This window comes from Carcharodon carcharias (genome assembly GCF_017639515.1).
Source record: "Carcharodon carcharias isolate sCarCar2 chromosome 27 unlocalized genomic scaffold, sCarCar2.pri SUPER_27_unloc_1, whole genome shotgun sequence".
Taxonomy (NCBI): domain Eukaryota; kingdom Metazoa; phylum Chordata; class Chondrichthyes; order Lamniformes; family Lamnidae; genus Carcharodon; species Carcharodon carcharias.
In genome coordinates, this window is record NW_024470624.1 from 7,168,265 (window position 1) to 7,183,907 (window position 15,643).

The 15,643-nt window shown below is 60.5% G+C and overlaps 1 protein-coding gene across 1 annotated transcript in view; it reads right to left on the reverse strand.

Moving 5' to 3' along the window:
- Positions 1-5,184: 5,184 nt before the first annotated feature.
- Positions 5,185-15,643, reverse strand: part of LOC121273740 (tubulin polymerization-promoting protein family member 3-like) — a 34,524-nt gene continuing 24,065 nt past the window's right edge. The window contains exons 2-4 of the mRNA XM_041180898.1: positions 15,079-15,464; positions 11,216-11,369; positions 5,185-5,467 (exon numbers count right to left, since the gene is read on the reverse strand). Of these exons, the coding sequence (XP_041036832.1) occupies positions 5,273-5,467; positions 11,216-11,369; positions 15,079-15,269 (540 nt within the window). The 5' untranslated portion in view covers positions 15,270-15,464 and the 3' untranslated portion in view covers positions 5,185-5,272. The remainder of the gene's footprint in view (positions 5,468-11,215; positions 11,370-15,078; positions 15,465-15,643) is intronic.

Here is a 15,643-nt window from a genome sequence, read left to right on the forward strand (position 1 = left end):
CTCCACCCAGCATCTCCCCCTCCTCTGCCCGCATCTCCCCCTCCTCCACCCTCCATCTCCCCCTCCTCCTCCACCCAGCATCTCCCCCCCTCTGCCCGCATCTCCCCCTCCTCCTTCACCCAGCATCTCCCCCTCCTCTGCCCGCATCTCCCCCTCCTCCACCCCATCTCCCCCTCCTCCATCTCCCCCTCCTCCGCCCGCATCTCCCCCTCCTCCACCCTCCATCTCCCCCTCCTCCAACCCTCCATCTCCCCCTCCTCCTTCACCCAGCATCTCCCCCTCCTCCGCCCGCATCTCCCCCTCCTGCACCCCCCCATCTCCCCCTCCTCCACCCTCCATCTCCCCCTCCTCCTCCACCCAGCATCTCCCCCTCCTCCGCCCGCATCTCCCCCTCCTCCGCCCGCATCTCCCCCTCCCCCACCCTCCATCTCCCCTTCCTCCTCCACCCAGCATCGCCCCTTCCTCCGCCCGCATCTCCCCCTCCTCCATCCTCCATCTCCCCTCCTCCAACCCTCCATCTCCCACTCCTCCTCCACCCAGCATCTCCCCCTCCTCCGCCCGCATCTCCCCCTCCTCGACCCTCCATCTCCCCCTCCTCCACCCTCCATCTCCCCACCTCCATCCTCCATCTCCCCCTCCTCCACCCTCCATCTCCACCTCCTCCACCCTCCATCTCCACCTCCTCCATCCTCCATCTCCCCCTCCTCCACCCTCCATCTCCCCCTCATTCACCCCCATCTACCCCTCCTCCACCCTCCATCTCCCCCTCCTCCTCCACCCAGCATCTACCCCTCCTTTGCCCCACCTCCCCCCACCCCCGGCCAGAGTCCAGCCCCTTTCCTCCAACAAAAAAGGGCGCGAGAAAGGTGTGCCAGGAAGTTCCCAGGACCAAGAGGGTACGGGTACCGGGGAAGGCTGAAGGGGGGCGGTGGCTCTCCCCTCCGGAGGGAGAAGAGGAGGCGAAAGGTCTTTAGAACGGAGGGTCTCGATCGACCAGACTCCACCGCAGGCAGAAGGTAGCCCCAGACAAGTCCGGCCGGGAACCCAGGAGCAACTGCTTTACCCAGAGAACGGCGGGACTGTGGAACTTCACCAGCGGTGGGTGAAGGCCCAGGGGGTAGGTCCCCAGGAAGGGGGGGGTGGGGGTGGGGGGGGGCGGTGCGAAAGGGTTAAGGTGATGGGGTGAGGGGCAGCAGGAGAGGCCGGCGTGTGGAAAACACACGCACAAACCAGATGGGCCGAACCACCTGCCCGATGGGCACAGCCCCCCCCCCTCCCCTCCCACCATGCTCAGGGGGAGGGGTATTTCAGACAGACAGGCCTACCCCGTCAAGATGGAGGCGGCGGTGGCGTTCCGGGTCCCTCCCGCCTCGCAGCCGGAAATCCCCCTGATTCCCGACCACGGGACGGGACCGGAAGATCCCGGCCGGAGTGTCGGCAGGGTCCGCCCTGCAGCCTCAGTTATCATTCTTGCACGGTTTGGGGGGGGGGGTGGGGGGGGGTGCGGTGAGTGTGGGCGTCGCTGGACCGGGCCCAGCGTTATTGCCCCATCCCCCTAATTGCCCCCTCGAGAAGGTGGTGGTGGGTGAGCTGCCTTCTTGAGCCGCTGCAGTCCTTGTGGTGTAGGTACACCCACCGTGCTGTTAGGAAAGGAGTTCCCAGGATTTTGACCCGGCGACAGTGAAGGAACGGCCGATATATTCCCAAATCGGGATGGCGAGTGCGGCTCGGAGGGGAACTTCAAGGTGGGGGTGTTCCCCGTGCGTCTGCTGCCCTCGTACTTCTAGACGGTAGCGGTCGTGGGTTTGGAAGGTGCTGTCGAAGGAGCCTCGGTGAGTTGCTGCGGTGCATCTTGTAGATGGTGTACACACTGCTGCTACTGTGCGTCGGTGGTGGGGGGAGTGAATGTTGGAAGGTTAATTCCTTGGACACACTGCGACAGGGAGGGCAGAATAAAACCTAGTAAATCAAACCTGAGAAAGAGTTACGAGTTACTTGCCCTGACTCTCTCTCAACGTCTTTAATTTATCTTTGATTTAGAAAAATAAAAGCATTGTGGTGGGACAGGGCCGGTTGACTGGGTGGGATTTCCGGAGGAGAGAGTAGGATTGCCGGCTCGGGCTGGAGCTCAACTCACGGATGTTCCCTCGCCTGGCCTCCTCCTGCCTCTGAGCAGCCAGAAGTCACGACCCCCCCTCCCGCACCACCACCACCCCAACCACCCCACTGTCAGATGGCCCAACACATCCATCGAGGTGGCGGACTTCCTTCATGGTGCTGGTGGCAAAGTGAATAGACTCCACAGTACACCACCAGACGGCCTGTCAGCCACCTGGTCAAGACTGGCCATTGTCCCGCTGCCACCATGTGAGATATTTGTTAGCCCTGAACAAAAGCATGCAGCAATTTTGGGGGTGTACTTTTTAAAAAGAGTGGCAACTTTTCCTCCTGGGTTTCTGGGTCCCCGGTGATTAACCTGTAACTCTTCCAAAGGGATTGGCGAACCCCAGGTGGGCCACCGGGTGATTAAATCTCCAGGAATGAGGCCAATGAGAGTCGGTCGCCTGAAGCGTTGGGTGACTCAGATGCGCAGGAACAGTCCTGCTTTGTCGGTTTCAAGCACCCGGCTTTGGATTTAAAAGGAGAAGGCTACTGCCCCGCGCTCCACACTCCATCACCGCTTCCTCCACCCCACCCCCAAACCAATCCACTCCCTACCCCATTTTGTCTGAATTTGCAAGGCAGGAAATTCCCAAAAGTGCACCGAAAGAAATCCCAGGACGATGATGTTTTCCAGGAAATAGAAATGGCACATGTCAAAATGACCTTGTCAGCATTGTAGCGACGGACACAGCATAGGGTTAGATGCATAGTAGAGCTCCTTCTACGTTGTCCCCATCAAACACTCCCAGGACAGGTACAGCACGGGGTTAGATACAGAGTAAATCTCCCTCTACACTGTCCCCATCAAACACTCCCAGGACAGGTACAGCACGGGGTTAGATACAGAGTAAAGCTCCCTCTACACTGTCCCCATCAAACACTCCCAGGACAGGTACAGCAAGGGGTTAGATACAGAGTAAATCTCCCTCTACACTGTCCCCATCAAACACTCCCAGGACAGGTACAGCACGGGGTTAGATACAGAGTAAATCTCCCTCTATACCGTCCCCATCAAACACTCCCAGGACAGGTACAGCACGGGGTTAGATACAGAGTAAATCTCCCTCTATACCGTCCCCATCAAACACTCCCAGGACAGGTACAGCACGGGGTTAGATACAGAGTAAATCTCCCTCTATACCGTCCCCATCAAACACTCCCAGGACAGGTACAGCACGGGGTTAGATACAGAGTAAATCTCCCTCTATACCGTCCCCATCAAACACTCCCAGGACAGGTACAGCACGGGGTTAGATACAGAGTAAATCTCCCTCTATACCGTCCCCATCAAACACTCCCAGGACAGGTACAGCACGGGGTTAGATACAGAGTAAAACTCCCTCCACACTGTCCCCATCAAACACTCCCAGGACAGGTACAGCACGGGGTTAGATACAGAGTAAATCTCCCTCTACTCTGTCCCCATCAAACTCTCCCAGGACAGGTACAGCACAGGGTTAGATACAGAGTAAAGCTCCCCCTATACTACCCCAGGATGGACATGTCTATTCCGCTCAACAACCGAGTGACCTGTTGGTGTGAGGTGACTGACCTCGGACGCGGCTGAGTCCGGCTGCCGGGAGTGGTGGGGGAGGGGAAGCGATGGCCATCGTGTCCCCTCCCTGCCTTCGACACGAAACCCAGGGGCAGAAAAGGGGGTGGTGGGGGCAGGTGAGGACCTGTCCTGTCTCAGGTGAGTGCGGCGTACGGGGGCCTTGCTTAGTCAGGATGAAGACAGAGCGAGACGGTGGGTGGAGGGGGGAGGGGGGAGGGGTGAAGGGGCAGGGTTCGGAACTGAGAAGGGGGCGACAGAGAGAGATGCCGGTGGCAGGGGGAGGGGGTGATGGAGGGGGTGGGGCGGAGAAGGTCTGCTGACGCGCCTTCGGGATTAATGCCGGGAAGCGGCTTCCGGCCCATCAGAGCCGCAGCCCAGGAGGAGAGGCCACTCGGCCCGTCTCGCCCACGCCAGCCCGAGGAACAACGAACGCCATCGGACGAGACACTTGACGTCAGCCCCGACTTCCCCATCGCCTTGTTGCCCGAGGAGCGTTGGCCGGTCTTTCAAGCGGACCCGGCGTTTACGGAGAGCGGACGGCGGATGCTTTGAGCGGTTAGTCTGGCGTCAGTGGCGGCAGGAGCGTCGGGGGGGGTGTGGGGTGGTGGTGGTGGTGCCAGGAAGGTGGAAGAGGTAGTGGTGCCAGGAAGATGGGGTTGGGGGGTGGTGGTGGTGCCAGGAAGATGGGGCAGTGGTGGTGCCAGGAAGGTGGGGCAGTGGTGGTGCCAGGAAGATGGGGCAGTGGTGGTGGTGCCAGGAAGATGGGGCAGTGGTGGTGCCAGGAAGTTGGGGGGGGGTGGTGGTGCCAGGAAGGTGGGAGAGGTGGTGGTGCCAGGAAGATGGGGCAGTGGTGGTGCCAGGAAGTTTGGGGGGGTGGTGGTGCCAGGAAGATGGGGCAGTGGTGGTGCCAGGAAGTTGGGGGGGGGGGGTGGTGGTGCCAGGAAGGTGGGGCAGTGGTGGTGCCAGGAAGTTGGGGGGGGTGGTGGTGCCAGGAAGTTGGGGGGGGTAGTGGTGCCAGGAAGATGGGGCAGTGGTGGTGCCAGGAAGGTGGGAGAGGTGGTGGTGTCAGGAGGGTGAGGGAGGTGGTGGTGCCAGGAAGGTGGGACGGTGGTGGTGCCAGAAAGGTGGGGGCGGTGGTGGTGCCAGGAAGTTGAGGGGGGTGGTGGTAGTGCCAGGAAGTTGAGGGGGGTGGTGGTGGTGCCAGGAAGTTGGGGGGGGGGTGGTGGTGCCAGGAAGTTGGGGGGGGTGGTGGTGCCAGGAAGATGGGGCAGTGGTGGTGCCAGGAAGGTGGGAGAGGTGGTGGTGTCAGGAGGGTGAGGGAGGTGGTGGTGGTGCCAGGAAGTTGAGGGGGGTGGTGGTGGTGCCAGGAAGTTGGGGGTGTGGTGGTGCCAGGAAGTTGGGGGGGGTGGTGGTGGTGCCAGGAAGTTGGGGGGGGTGGTGGTGGTGCCAGGAAGTTGGGGGGGGTGGTGGTGGTGCCAGGAAGTTGGGGGGGGTGGTGGTGGTGCCTGGAAGGTGTTGGTGGGAGATGGGAGGGGAGGGGAAGGCCCCGCCCGATCACTTGGAGCCTTTGACCTTCTGATCGTAGGTCCCCTTGCCCTTGTAGGCGGCCACGAAGCCCGTGTGCTCCACCAGGTTCTCCCGGCCGGCCTTGCCTCGGCCACGGCCGCTCTGGTCGAAACGCTCCTTGTGCGACCCGGTGAACTTGGAGGTGTCCGTCAGCCGGTCCACGGCCCCGGCCTTGGCCGCCTTCTGGAGTGGGGGGGGGAGAAAAACACACGTTAGCCTCGTCCGAGCCATCAGGGAGGGGCGAGGCCCCGGCTTCCGCGCCCCTCCCTTGCCTGTCGAGCGCAGTAAACCCAGCCCGTGAGCTAGGGGGCGCCCTCCTCCTCACCCTCCCCCCCCCACCCCGGGGAGGCAGTGGTGTATTTGGGGTGGGGGCAGCAGGGGGGGAATGGCCGCGAGGGTTGCGCCCACGTCAAGAACCCACCAGGGCTCAAGAATCAGGAGCTCCCTCTACGCTGCCCCCTTCAAACGTGGCCATTCAGCCCATCGAGCCTGTTTCCACCTCCCCCCCCCCACCCCCCCATTCGATAAGTTGGCACCTGAGCTGATTGGGGCCTCGACTCCACTTTCCTGCCTGTCCCTCCTCCCTCACCCTCCCTCACCTGCCCTCTCCTCCCCCTCACTCCCCTCCCCTCCTTCGCCCTCCCCTCTCTCACCTGTCCTCCCTCACCTCCCCTCCCCTCTCTCCCTCCCTCACCTGCCCCATCCCCTCCCCTCCCTCCCTCCCTCCCCCTCCCTCATCTCCCCTCCCTCACCTGCCCTCCCCTCCCTCTCTCTCACCTGCCCTCCCCTCTCTCCCTCCCTCACCTGCCCTCCCCTCCCTCTCTCTCACCTGCCCTCCCCTCTCTCCCTCCCTCACCTGCCCTCCCCTCGTCTCCCTTCCCTCTCTCCCTCCCTCACCTGCCCCCATCCCCTCCCCTCCCTCCCTCCCCTCTCTCCCTCCCTCACCTGCCCTCCCCTCGTCTCCCTTCCCTCTCTCCCTCCCTCACCTGCCCTCTCCTCCCCTCCCACCGTCCCCCCATAACCCTCGACTCCCCTCGTCGATCGAAACTCTGTCTAACTCGGCCTCGGATATATTCAGTGACCCGGCCTCCGCCGCTCTCTGTGTCGGGGGGGGGGGAGAGAATCCCACAGACTGACCTCCCCCCCCCCCCCCCCCCCAACCCTCGCCCCCCGGGGGAAGAAATTCCTCCTCGTCTCCCTCTTCAATGGGAGACCCCACTCCCACACATTTTTAAACTGTGCCCCCTCCCCTCGTTCTAGATTCCCCCCCCCACGAGGGGGAAACACCCTCTCAGCATCCACCCTGTCAAACCCCCTCTCTACACCCCCCCAACCCCCCCTCAGGATCTTATCTGTCTCAATAAGATCCCCTCTCGTTCTTCTAAACCCCAATGAGTACCGGCCCCCAACCTGCTCAACCTTTCCCCATGAGACAAACCCCCCCACACCCCCCACCTTCATCCCGGGAATCGGCCGAGCGAACCTTCTCTGAAAAATTCCATGATTTATGGATTTGAATTTAAATTCCACCAGCTGCCGAGGGTGGGATTTGAACCTGTGTTTCACCCCCCAAGAGCATTAGCCCGGGGTCTCTGGCTTGTTAGTCCAGTGACATCACTTTGAGGCCACCTTCTCCCCAATAACTCCCGAAGGTGCGGGCAGCAGTGGGGCTGCAAGTGGCCCCCACCGCTGGTTTTGAAGGGGTAAAGTACAAGAGAAAGTGGATGGGGTTACACAGGGAACAGGAGGAGGCCATTCAGCCCCTTGAGCCTGTTACACAGGAACAGGAGGAGGCCATTCAGCCCCTTGAGCCTGTTACACAGGAACAGGAGGAGGCCATTCAACCCCCTCGAGTCTGTTACACAGGAACAGGAGGAGACCATTCAGCCCCTCTCGAGCCTGTTACACAGGAACAGGAGGAGGCCATTCAGCCCCCTCGAGCCTGTTACACAGGAACAGGATGAGGCCATTCAGCCCCCTCGAGCCTGTGACACAGGGAACAGGAGGAGGCTATTCAGCCCCCTCAGGCCTGTTACACAGGAACAGAAGGAGGCCATTCAGCCCCCTCGAGCCTGTTACACAGGAACAGGAGGAGGCCATTCAGCCCCCTCGAGCCTGTTACACAGGAGGAGGTCATTCAGCCCCCTCGAGCCTGTTACGCCAGAACAGGAGAGGCCATTCAGCCCTCCCCCTCGAGCCTGTTAGACAGGGAACAGGAGGAGGCCATTCAGCCCCATCGAGCCTGTTACACAGGGACAGGAGGAGGCCATTTAGCCCCCTCGAGCCTGTTACCCAGGAACAGAAGGAGGCCATTCAGCCCCTTTGAGCCTGTTACAAAGGAACAGGAAAAGGCCATTCAGCCCCCTCCGAACCTGTTACACAGGAAACAGGAGGAGGCCATTCAACCTCTCGAGCCTTTCACCGTGTTCATGGTCGATCTGTAGCTTAACTCCATCTACCTTCTATATCCCTTAAGACCCTCACCCAGCAAAATTGTCTCAGTGTCTGCTTCGAAATCTTCAATTCACACCCCCCCACGCCCCCTTGTCTCAACAGCATGTTGAGGGAGAGAGTTCCAGATTTCCACAACCCTTTGTTTCCAGAATGGGTTCCTGGTTCAAATTTTAATGTTCAGCTGTCTTCACCTGCACTTTCACACACCAGAGGAAATAGTTCCTCTCTCTCTCTCTCCACCTTATTGAGTCCTTCAATCACCTTAAACCCCTAAGTTAGATCACCCTTCAGCTCTCCAGTTTTGAGGAAATAGAAGTTCAAACTATGCACCTTGTCCACATCCAGGGTCACCACTGGCCAGAAACTGAACTGGACCAGCCATATAAACACTGGGGCTACAAGAGCGGGTCAGAAGCTGCGGAGACCAACTCACCTCCTGATTCCCCCCCAAAGCCTGTCCACCATCTACAAGGCACAAGTCAGGAGTGTGATGAGACACTCCCCCCTCTTGCCTGGATGAGTGCGGCTCCCACAACACTCGAGAAGTTCGACACCGTCCAGGACAAAGCTGCCCCCGCTCGATCGGCACCCCATCCACCAACATTCACTCCCCCCACCACCGACGCACAGCGGCAGCAGCGTGTGTACCATCTACAAGATGCACTGCAGCAACTCACCGAGGTTCCTTCGACAGCACCTTCCAAACCCACGACCGCTACCGTCTGGAAGGACGAGGGCAGCAGACGCACGGGGAACACCACCACCCGGAAGTTCCCCCTCCGAGCCGCACTGACCATCCCGACTTGGGAATATATCGGCCGTCCCTTCACTGTCGCCGGGTCAAAAATCCTGGGAACTCCCTCCCTAACAGCACGGTGGGTGTATCTACACCACAGGGACTGCAGCGGCTCGAGAAGGCGGCTCACCCACCACCACATTCTCCAGGGGGCAATTAGGGGGATGGGGGCAACAAATGTTGGGGCCTGTCAGAGAGGCCCACTTCCTCTCAACCCAAGAACAAATAAAAAAACATACACGTGTGTATTTTTTTTTAACCCTCTCAGCCTGGTATATTTCAGCCAGGCCGGGCCTGAGGCCCTCAGCGGGCCAGAGATGGGCTGCCCGGGGCTGGAGGGAGAAGGAGCCCATCTACAGGGCATTCTCTCTCTCTCTCTCTCTCCCATTCCCACAATCGCGGGGGCCCTTGGGAGCTGTTCCCTTTGACCCAAGGAAAGGATGGCGAGTAAGGAGGGGCAGGGTTTGGGGGGTGGGGGTGTGGGGGTGGGGGGTGGGGGGGGGTTGTTCCATAATCCCAGGGCCATCCACCCCATCCCCGGCCTTTGACCTCCTGCCGTCGTTTATGCCCGCCTGGCGGGGTAAAGCAGCCCTCCCAGGGGTGGCCGGGGGAGGCCGAGCTGGCGTTGAATCGCCCGCTCATTCGGGCGCTTGGGTGTTGCGGAGGGACAAAATGGGAGACGGGCTGTCGAAGCTTCTCGTCTGGCGCTCATCGGGACAGCTGCAAGAATGCCCAATTTCAAAGGGAGTGCATGTACCTGCGTGGGGACGTATGCTCCGCAGGCAGCAGGAGCGTGGCCAGGCTTTTGTGTGTTATAGAGGATCAAACAAAAAGCAAAAGCAAGGGGGGGGGGGGGGGGTGGGGGTGGGGTGGGGGGGGGGCTCAACAGTTCCCTGGAGCGTTCTCCAGCGGCAACACCTCAGCCAATCAGGTTCGACTTGCCAATCGATCGGCGCCTCTTTCCTCACGCGGGACAAAGCGGAACTCGGAAGAGCAAGGGGGGGGCGACTCGATTGAAGCCTTAAGATCCCGAGGGGCCGCGACAGGGTGGACGCGGAGAGGGGACCTTTCCTCTTGTTGGGATTAAGGTGGGGGGGGGGGGCGGCGGGGGGTGGTCGCCCATCTTTTTGGACGGAGACGACGAGGGGGAAATCTTTTCGCTCAGAGGGTCGGGTGAGCCTTTCGGGACTCTCTTCCTCGAAAGGAGGCGGAGCCTTTGAATGTTTTCGAGGCGGAGCGGGATAGGTCCTAGGTAAGCGAGGTGGGGGGGGGGGGTGAAAGGTTATCGGGGGTCGGCGGGAATGTGGAGCCGAGGTCACGTTCAGCCCAGCCGCCATCTTTCTGAACGGCGGGGCAGGCCGGAGGGGCCGAGTGGCCTCTACTCCTGCCCTCCTAGGTGGCACGTGCTTCAACAGCTCGCCTCTCTTTTCAGCAAGGCCCCGCCAGGCAACTATCCACTCAGGACCGTTGGCAATGGAGGGTCCGAGGGATTTGCGACCCCTGTCGCCTCTCGCCGGGCTGGACTTGGGCCACTCTTCAGCAGGCGAAAGGAGGTTTCGAAAGCCCCCTAACTCTGGCCGCCAAACCCACCCCCCTCCCTGGGCGCTCAGCCCTCGGACGTGGTGGCGCACTGGCCGACCTGTGACCTCCACCCCCTCCCTCCTCAGCCGACACCCGAGACGGGTCAACCAAGGCAGCGGCCTTGCCTCAGAGTCGGAAGGCCAGGTGGGGGTTGGTGGGGGTGGATTTGAGTCACCCTTCCCCCAAAGCCTTGAGCTCCCGGGCTCCAGCGCTGGCGGGACGAGGCGCGGCCGATGGGGTCCTCTCAGGTTGAGGTAAAAGGTCAACCGGGGAGCCCTTTGGAAAGGGAGCATGGCGGTGGGGCCGGTGGGGTGGGTTGGTGTGGGGCCTGACGGGCAGTGCGGGGGGGGGGTGGAAGGGGCGCCCTGCCCCCTGTCCTTGGCGCCCTGCCCCCTGTCCTTGGCGCCAACGCTGAAGCCCCAACCCAACTCGCCGAAGGAAAGCGATAACCTGGGCGTTCCATAGCTGCTTTGCGGGGAGCTCGCTGCCCACGGATTGGGTTTGGCGGTGACGCCACTGGACGAGTAACCCAGAGGTACCCAGGTTTATGCTCTTGAAAGGGGGGGGGTGGGAGGGGGTTGGGGGGTGGGGGGCGGTGGGGCGGTGGGGGTCACGGGTTCCAATCTCACCAGCGATGGGGCATCCAGCGGGATTCAAACTCAATCGACAAAGTCCGGAATTGTGAAGCGGGTCTGGCCCGCGGAGACTAAATGTGTCATGTAAGGGCCCATCAGGTGCACTGACCACCCCCTGCAACCACCCCCCACCCCCCCCAACCCCCTTTAGGGAAGGGGAAAATCTGCCGTCCTTACCCCGGTCTGGCCTACACGTGACTCCAGACGCCACCTCTCCCCGCAACCCGCCCCGCTCCCTTCCCCACACCCCACCCCCAACGAACTGCGACGCGGTTGGCTCTGAACTGACACCCCCACCCAACAGCCCCCCACCCCCCCCCCCGCCTCCAAAAGTAACCGAGCAGGAAGCTTCAGTTCGAGGGGCAATTAGGGATGGGTTTGGGGGTGGAGGAGCTGGTGGGGCCCTCACCGCTCATCCCCACCCCCCCCACCACCCCATGCCGCCGGATGCACCTCCATACCCACCGTGATCCCCACCAGCGTTGGTTCCTTCCCAGCGACGAGCGCGTACACAGCCTCCTGGGACTCGCCCTCCGGCAGCTCCTTGAACCTCTTCTTAGCCAGTTCCTTCAGCGCCTGCTGGAACTCCTCAAACGTGATGACCCGAGCAGCCTTGGCCCTGCAGAGAAAGAGAGGGGACGCCTGCTGAATGTTGTGTGCAGGGTGCTGCTGCCAGTCAGTGTACAGATATCTCCCTGAGGGAGAGGGGACTGAGAGACACCAGTCAGTGTACAGATATCTCCCTGAGGGAGAGAGGACTGAGAGACACCAGTCAGTGTACAGATATCTCCCTGAGAGAGACGAGACTGAGAGACACCAGTCAGTGTACAGATATCTCCCTGAGAGAGAGGGGACTGAGAGACACCAGTCAGTGTACAGATATCTCCTGAGGGAGAGGGGACTGAGAGACACCAGTCAGTGTACAGATATCTCCCTGAGAGAGACGAGACTGAGAGACACCAGTCAGTGTACAGATATCTCCCTGAGAGAGAGGGGACTGAGAGACACCAGTCAGTGTACAGATATCTTCCTGAGAGAGAGGGGACTGAGAGACACCAGTCAGTGTACAGATATCTCCCTGTGGGAGAGGGGACTGAGAGACACCAGTCAGTGTTCAGATATCTCCCTGAGGGAGGGAGGGGACTGAGAGACACCAGTCAGTGTACAGATATCTTCCTGAGAGAGAGGGGACTGAGAGACACCAGTCAGTGTACAGATATCTCCCTGAGAGAGAGGGGACTGAGAGACACCAGTCAGTGTACAGATATCTCCCTGAGAGAGAGGGGGACTGAGGGACACCAGTCACTGTACAGATGTCTCCCTGAGAGAGAGGGGACTGAGAGACACCGGTCAGTGTAGAGATATCTCCCTGAGAAAGAGAGGGGACTGAGAGACACCAGTCAGTGTACAGATATCTCCCTGAGAGAGAGGAGACTGAGAGACACCAGTTAGTGTACAGTTATCTCCCTGAGAGAGAGGGGACTGAGAGACACCAGTCAGTGTAGAGATATTTCCCTGAGAGGGGGACTGAGAGACACCCGTCAGTGTACAGTTATCTCCCTGAGAGAGAGGGGACTGAGAGACACCAGTCAGTGTAGAGATATTTCCCTGAGAGGGGGACTGAGAGACACCCGTCAGTGTACAGTTATCTCCCTGAGGGAGAGGGGACTGAGAGACACCAGTCAGTGTACAGATATCTCCCTGAGAGAGAGGAGACTGAGAGACACCAGTCAGTGTACAGATATCTCCCTGAGAGAGAGGAGACTGAGAGACACCAGTCAGTGTAGAGATATCTCCCTGAGAGGGGGACTGAGAGACACCAGTCAGTGTACAGATATCTCCCTGAGAGAGAGGAGACTGAGAGACACCAGTCAGTGTAGAGATATCTCCCTGAGAGGGGGACTGAGAGACACCAGTCAGTGTAGAGATATTTCCCTGAGAGGGGGACTGAGAGACACCCGTCAGTGTACAGTTATCTCCCTGAGGGAGAGGGGACTGAGAGACACCAGTCAGTGTACAGATATCTCCCTGAGAGAGACGAGACTGAGAGACACCAGTCAGTGTACAGATATCTCCCTGAGAGAGAGGAGACTGAGAGACACCAGTCAGTGTAGAGATATCTCCCTGAGAGGGGGACTGAGAGACACCAGTCAGTGTACAGATATCTCCCTGAGAGAGAGGGGAATGAGAGACACCAGTCAGTGTAGAGATATCTCCCTGAGAGGGGGACTGAGAGACACCGGTCAGTGCACAGATATCTCCCTGAGGGCCCATTCAACACAGTGGTATCTTCTTCATTCGCTGATGTCCTTTTGGGGTGTGAACCTGCCATTCTTTCTTGGCCCGGGTTGATGTGACACCTGGGTTGGTCCTACATGGCTGGTTTTGAACTGCCCCCTGAAAGGCCCTGGCCGGAGATATGATTGTATCAAACCCACCATCAGCGAGTAACAAGGGCTTACCAGTTAACCGTGGGTGGGGCATAACTAGGCCTCTCGGGCTGGCTTGCTGGGAAGGGAGCACATCCCCCACCCCCCCCCTGCTGTTTCCTCCAAGGAACCCAATATTGGAAGGCCAGCAGTGTGGCGTGGGAAATGGGGTGGCATGGGGTTAGGCGGCGGGGTGGGTACTTTGGGGAGGTGGAGGTTGGTGAGTGGCGGTGGGGGGGCGGTGGGTGGGTGGGGTGCTGCCCTCTGCCCCCCCCCCCCCCAATCCACCCGCCCTCACACCTCCACCGGGAGTCCCAGGCCGGCTACGTAACCCTCAGCCAACGTCACAAAGTAACAGACGGGGCGACGCGTCCGTCAGCGGGCTGTGGGATCTTGCTGTGCACGTCTACCTGCACGGCGACGGCGCTGCGGAAGCTTGCCTCGGGGAACGCCTCCCAAGCCGCAAAAAGCTTGCCAAAAGGGACGCGCCGAGGCTTTCATGCCCAAAGGCTTTTTGATGGGAAGCTCTCCTGGCGTGTTCGCGAGGTGCGGTGTGGGAGGCTGTGGGGGTGGGGGGTGCAGGTTGGGGGAGGGGGGTGGGTAGTGCCTGCAATCACTGCAATCTTGCACCCCTGTGAGGGGGGTGGAGTTTAAAAGTAGGGAAGTCTTGCTACAACTGGACAGGGCGTTGGCGAGTCTGCAGCCAAAGTACTGCGCAGAGTTCTGGTCTCCTTACCTTATGGTGTGACGTAACAGGCTCGAGGGGCCTGAATGGCCTCCACCTGTTCCTGTGTAGCAGGCTCGAGGGGGCTGAATGGCCTCCACCTGTTCCTGTGTAACAGGCTTGAGGGGGCTGAATGGCCTCCACCTGTTCCTGTGTAACAGGCTTGAGGGGGCTGAATGGCCTCCTCCTGTTCCTGTGTAACAGGCTCGAGGGGGCTGAATGGCCTCCTCCTGTTCCCTGTGTAACCCCATCCACTTTCTCTTGTACTTTACCCCTTCAAAACCAGCGGTGGGGGTCACTTGCAGCCCCACTGCTGCCCGCACCTTCGGGAGTTATTGGGGAGAAGGTGGCCTCAAAGTGATGTCACTGGACTAAGCCAGAGACCCCGGGCTAATGCTCTCGGGGGGTGAAACACAGGTTCAAATCCCACCCTCGGCAGCTGGTGGAATTTAAATTCAAATTCAAATCAATAAATCGTGGAATTTTTCAGAGAAGGTTCGCTCGGCCGTCCCGGGATGAAGGTGGGGGAGGTTTGTCTCATGGGGAAAGGTTGAGCAGGTCGGGGCCGGTACTCATTGGGGTTTAGAAGAACGAGAGGGGATCTTATTGAGACAGATAAGATCCTGAGGGTTGGGGGGGGGAGAGGGGGTTTGACAGGGTGGATGCTGAGAGGGTGTTTCCCCCTCGTGAGGGGGAGTCTAGAACGAGGGGAGGGGCACAGTTTAAAAATAAGGCGGGGAGGGGGTCTCCCATTGAAGAGGGAGACGAGGAGGAATTTCTTCTCTCGGTGTGGGGTGGGGGGGTCAGTTTGTGGGATTCTCTCCCCCCCCCCCCCCCCCCCCCCCCCCCCCCACAGAGAGCGGCGGAGGCCGGGTCACTGAATATATCCGAGGCCGAGTGAGACAGAGTTTCGATCGACGAGGGGAGTCGAGGGTTATGGGGGGTGGGGGGGTTGCGGGTGAGAGGGGAGGGAGGGGAAGCGGAGTGGAGGGTGGGGTGGGGTGGGGGAGCAGCAGTTTCGAGGGGCCGAATGGCCTCCTCCCACCCCTATTTCTGATGCCCTGATGTGACTTTGAGCTCGAGCGACCGGCGCCGTGGTTGCGGGCTTGGGGTGGAGGTGAGGTGGGGGGAGGGGGTGGAGTGGTGGGGGGGGGGGGTGGTGTAAGGACACTCACTTGACTTTGGTGAAGACGATGTCGACGTCAGTGCCTGTCACGGCCTTGCCGTCGATCACCTTGCAGTCCTTGCAGAGCTTGGCGAAGTTCTTGCCCGTCATGTCCTGGCCGGTGGCCTTGGTGTCTCCGTGGATGGCAAACCGGCGGAAGGATTCCTCCAGCTCCATCAGACTCCCCGCTCCCTCCGCCATCTTTCGCTTCCTCTCCTCCTCCTCCTCCCCCTCCTCCTCCTCCTCCTCTTCCTCCTCCTCCTTCGTAGGACCCTGGGCGGGCTGGAGATCGAGGTCACAGGCGCGTGGCGGGCAGGGCGTGGTGGGGGGGGGGATCCGCCGGTGTTGCTCCTTGGCGCGCGCGGCTCTGCTTGCCCGCCCGAGCTCTCCGACGCTCTGGAACAGCAGGCGAGAAAAGGTCAAATGAACGCGTCGCCTGCTGAGTCGGAACTGGCTGTGTCACAGGCTCCGGGGTGGGGGGGTTGGTGTTGCTGGATGGGCCTCCTCCTGTTCCCTGTGTCACAGGCTCGAGGGGGGCTGAATCGGCCTCCTCCTGTTCCCATGTGTCACAGGCT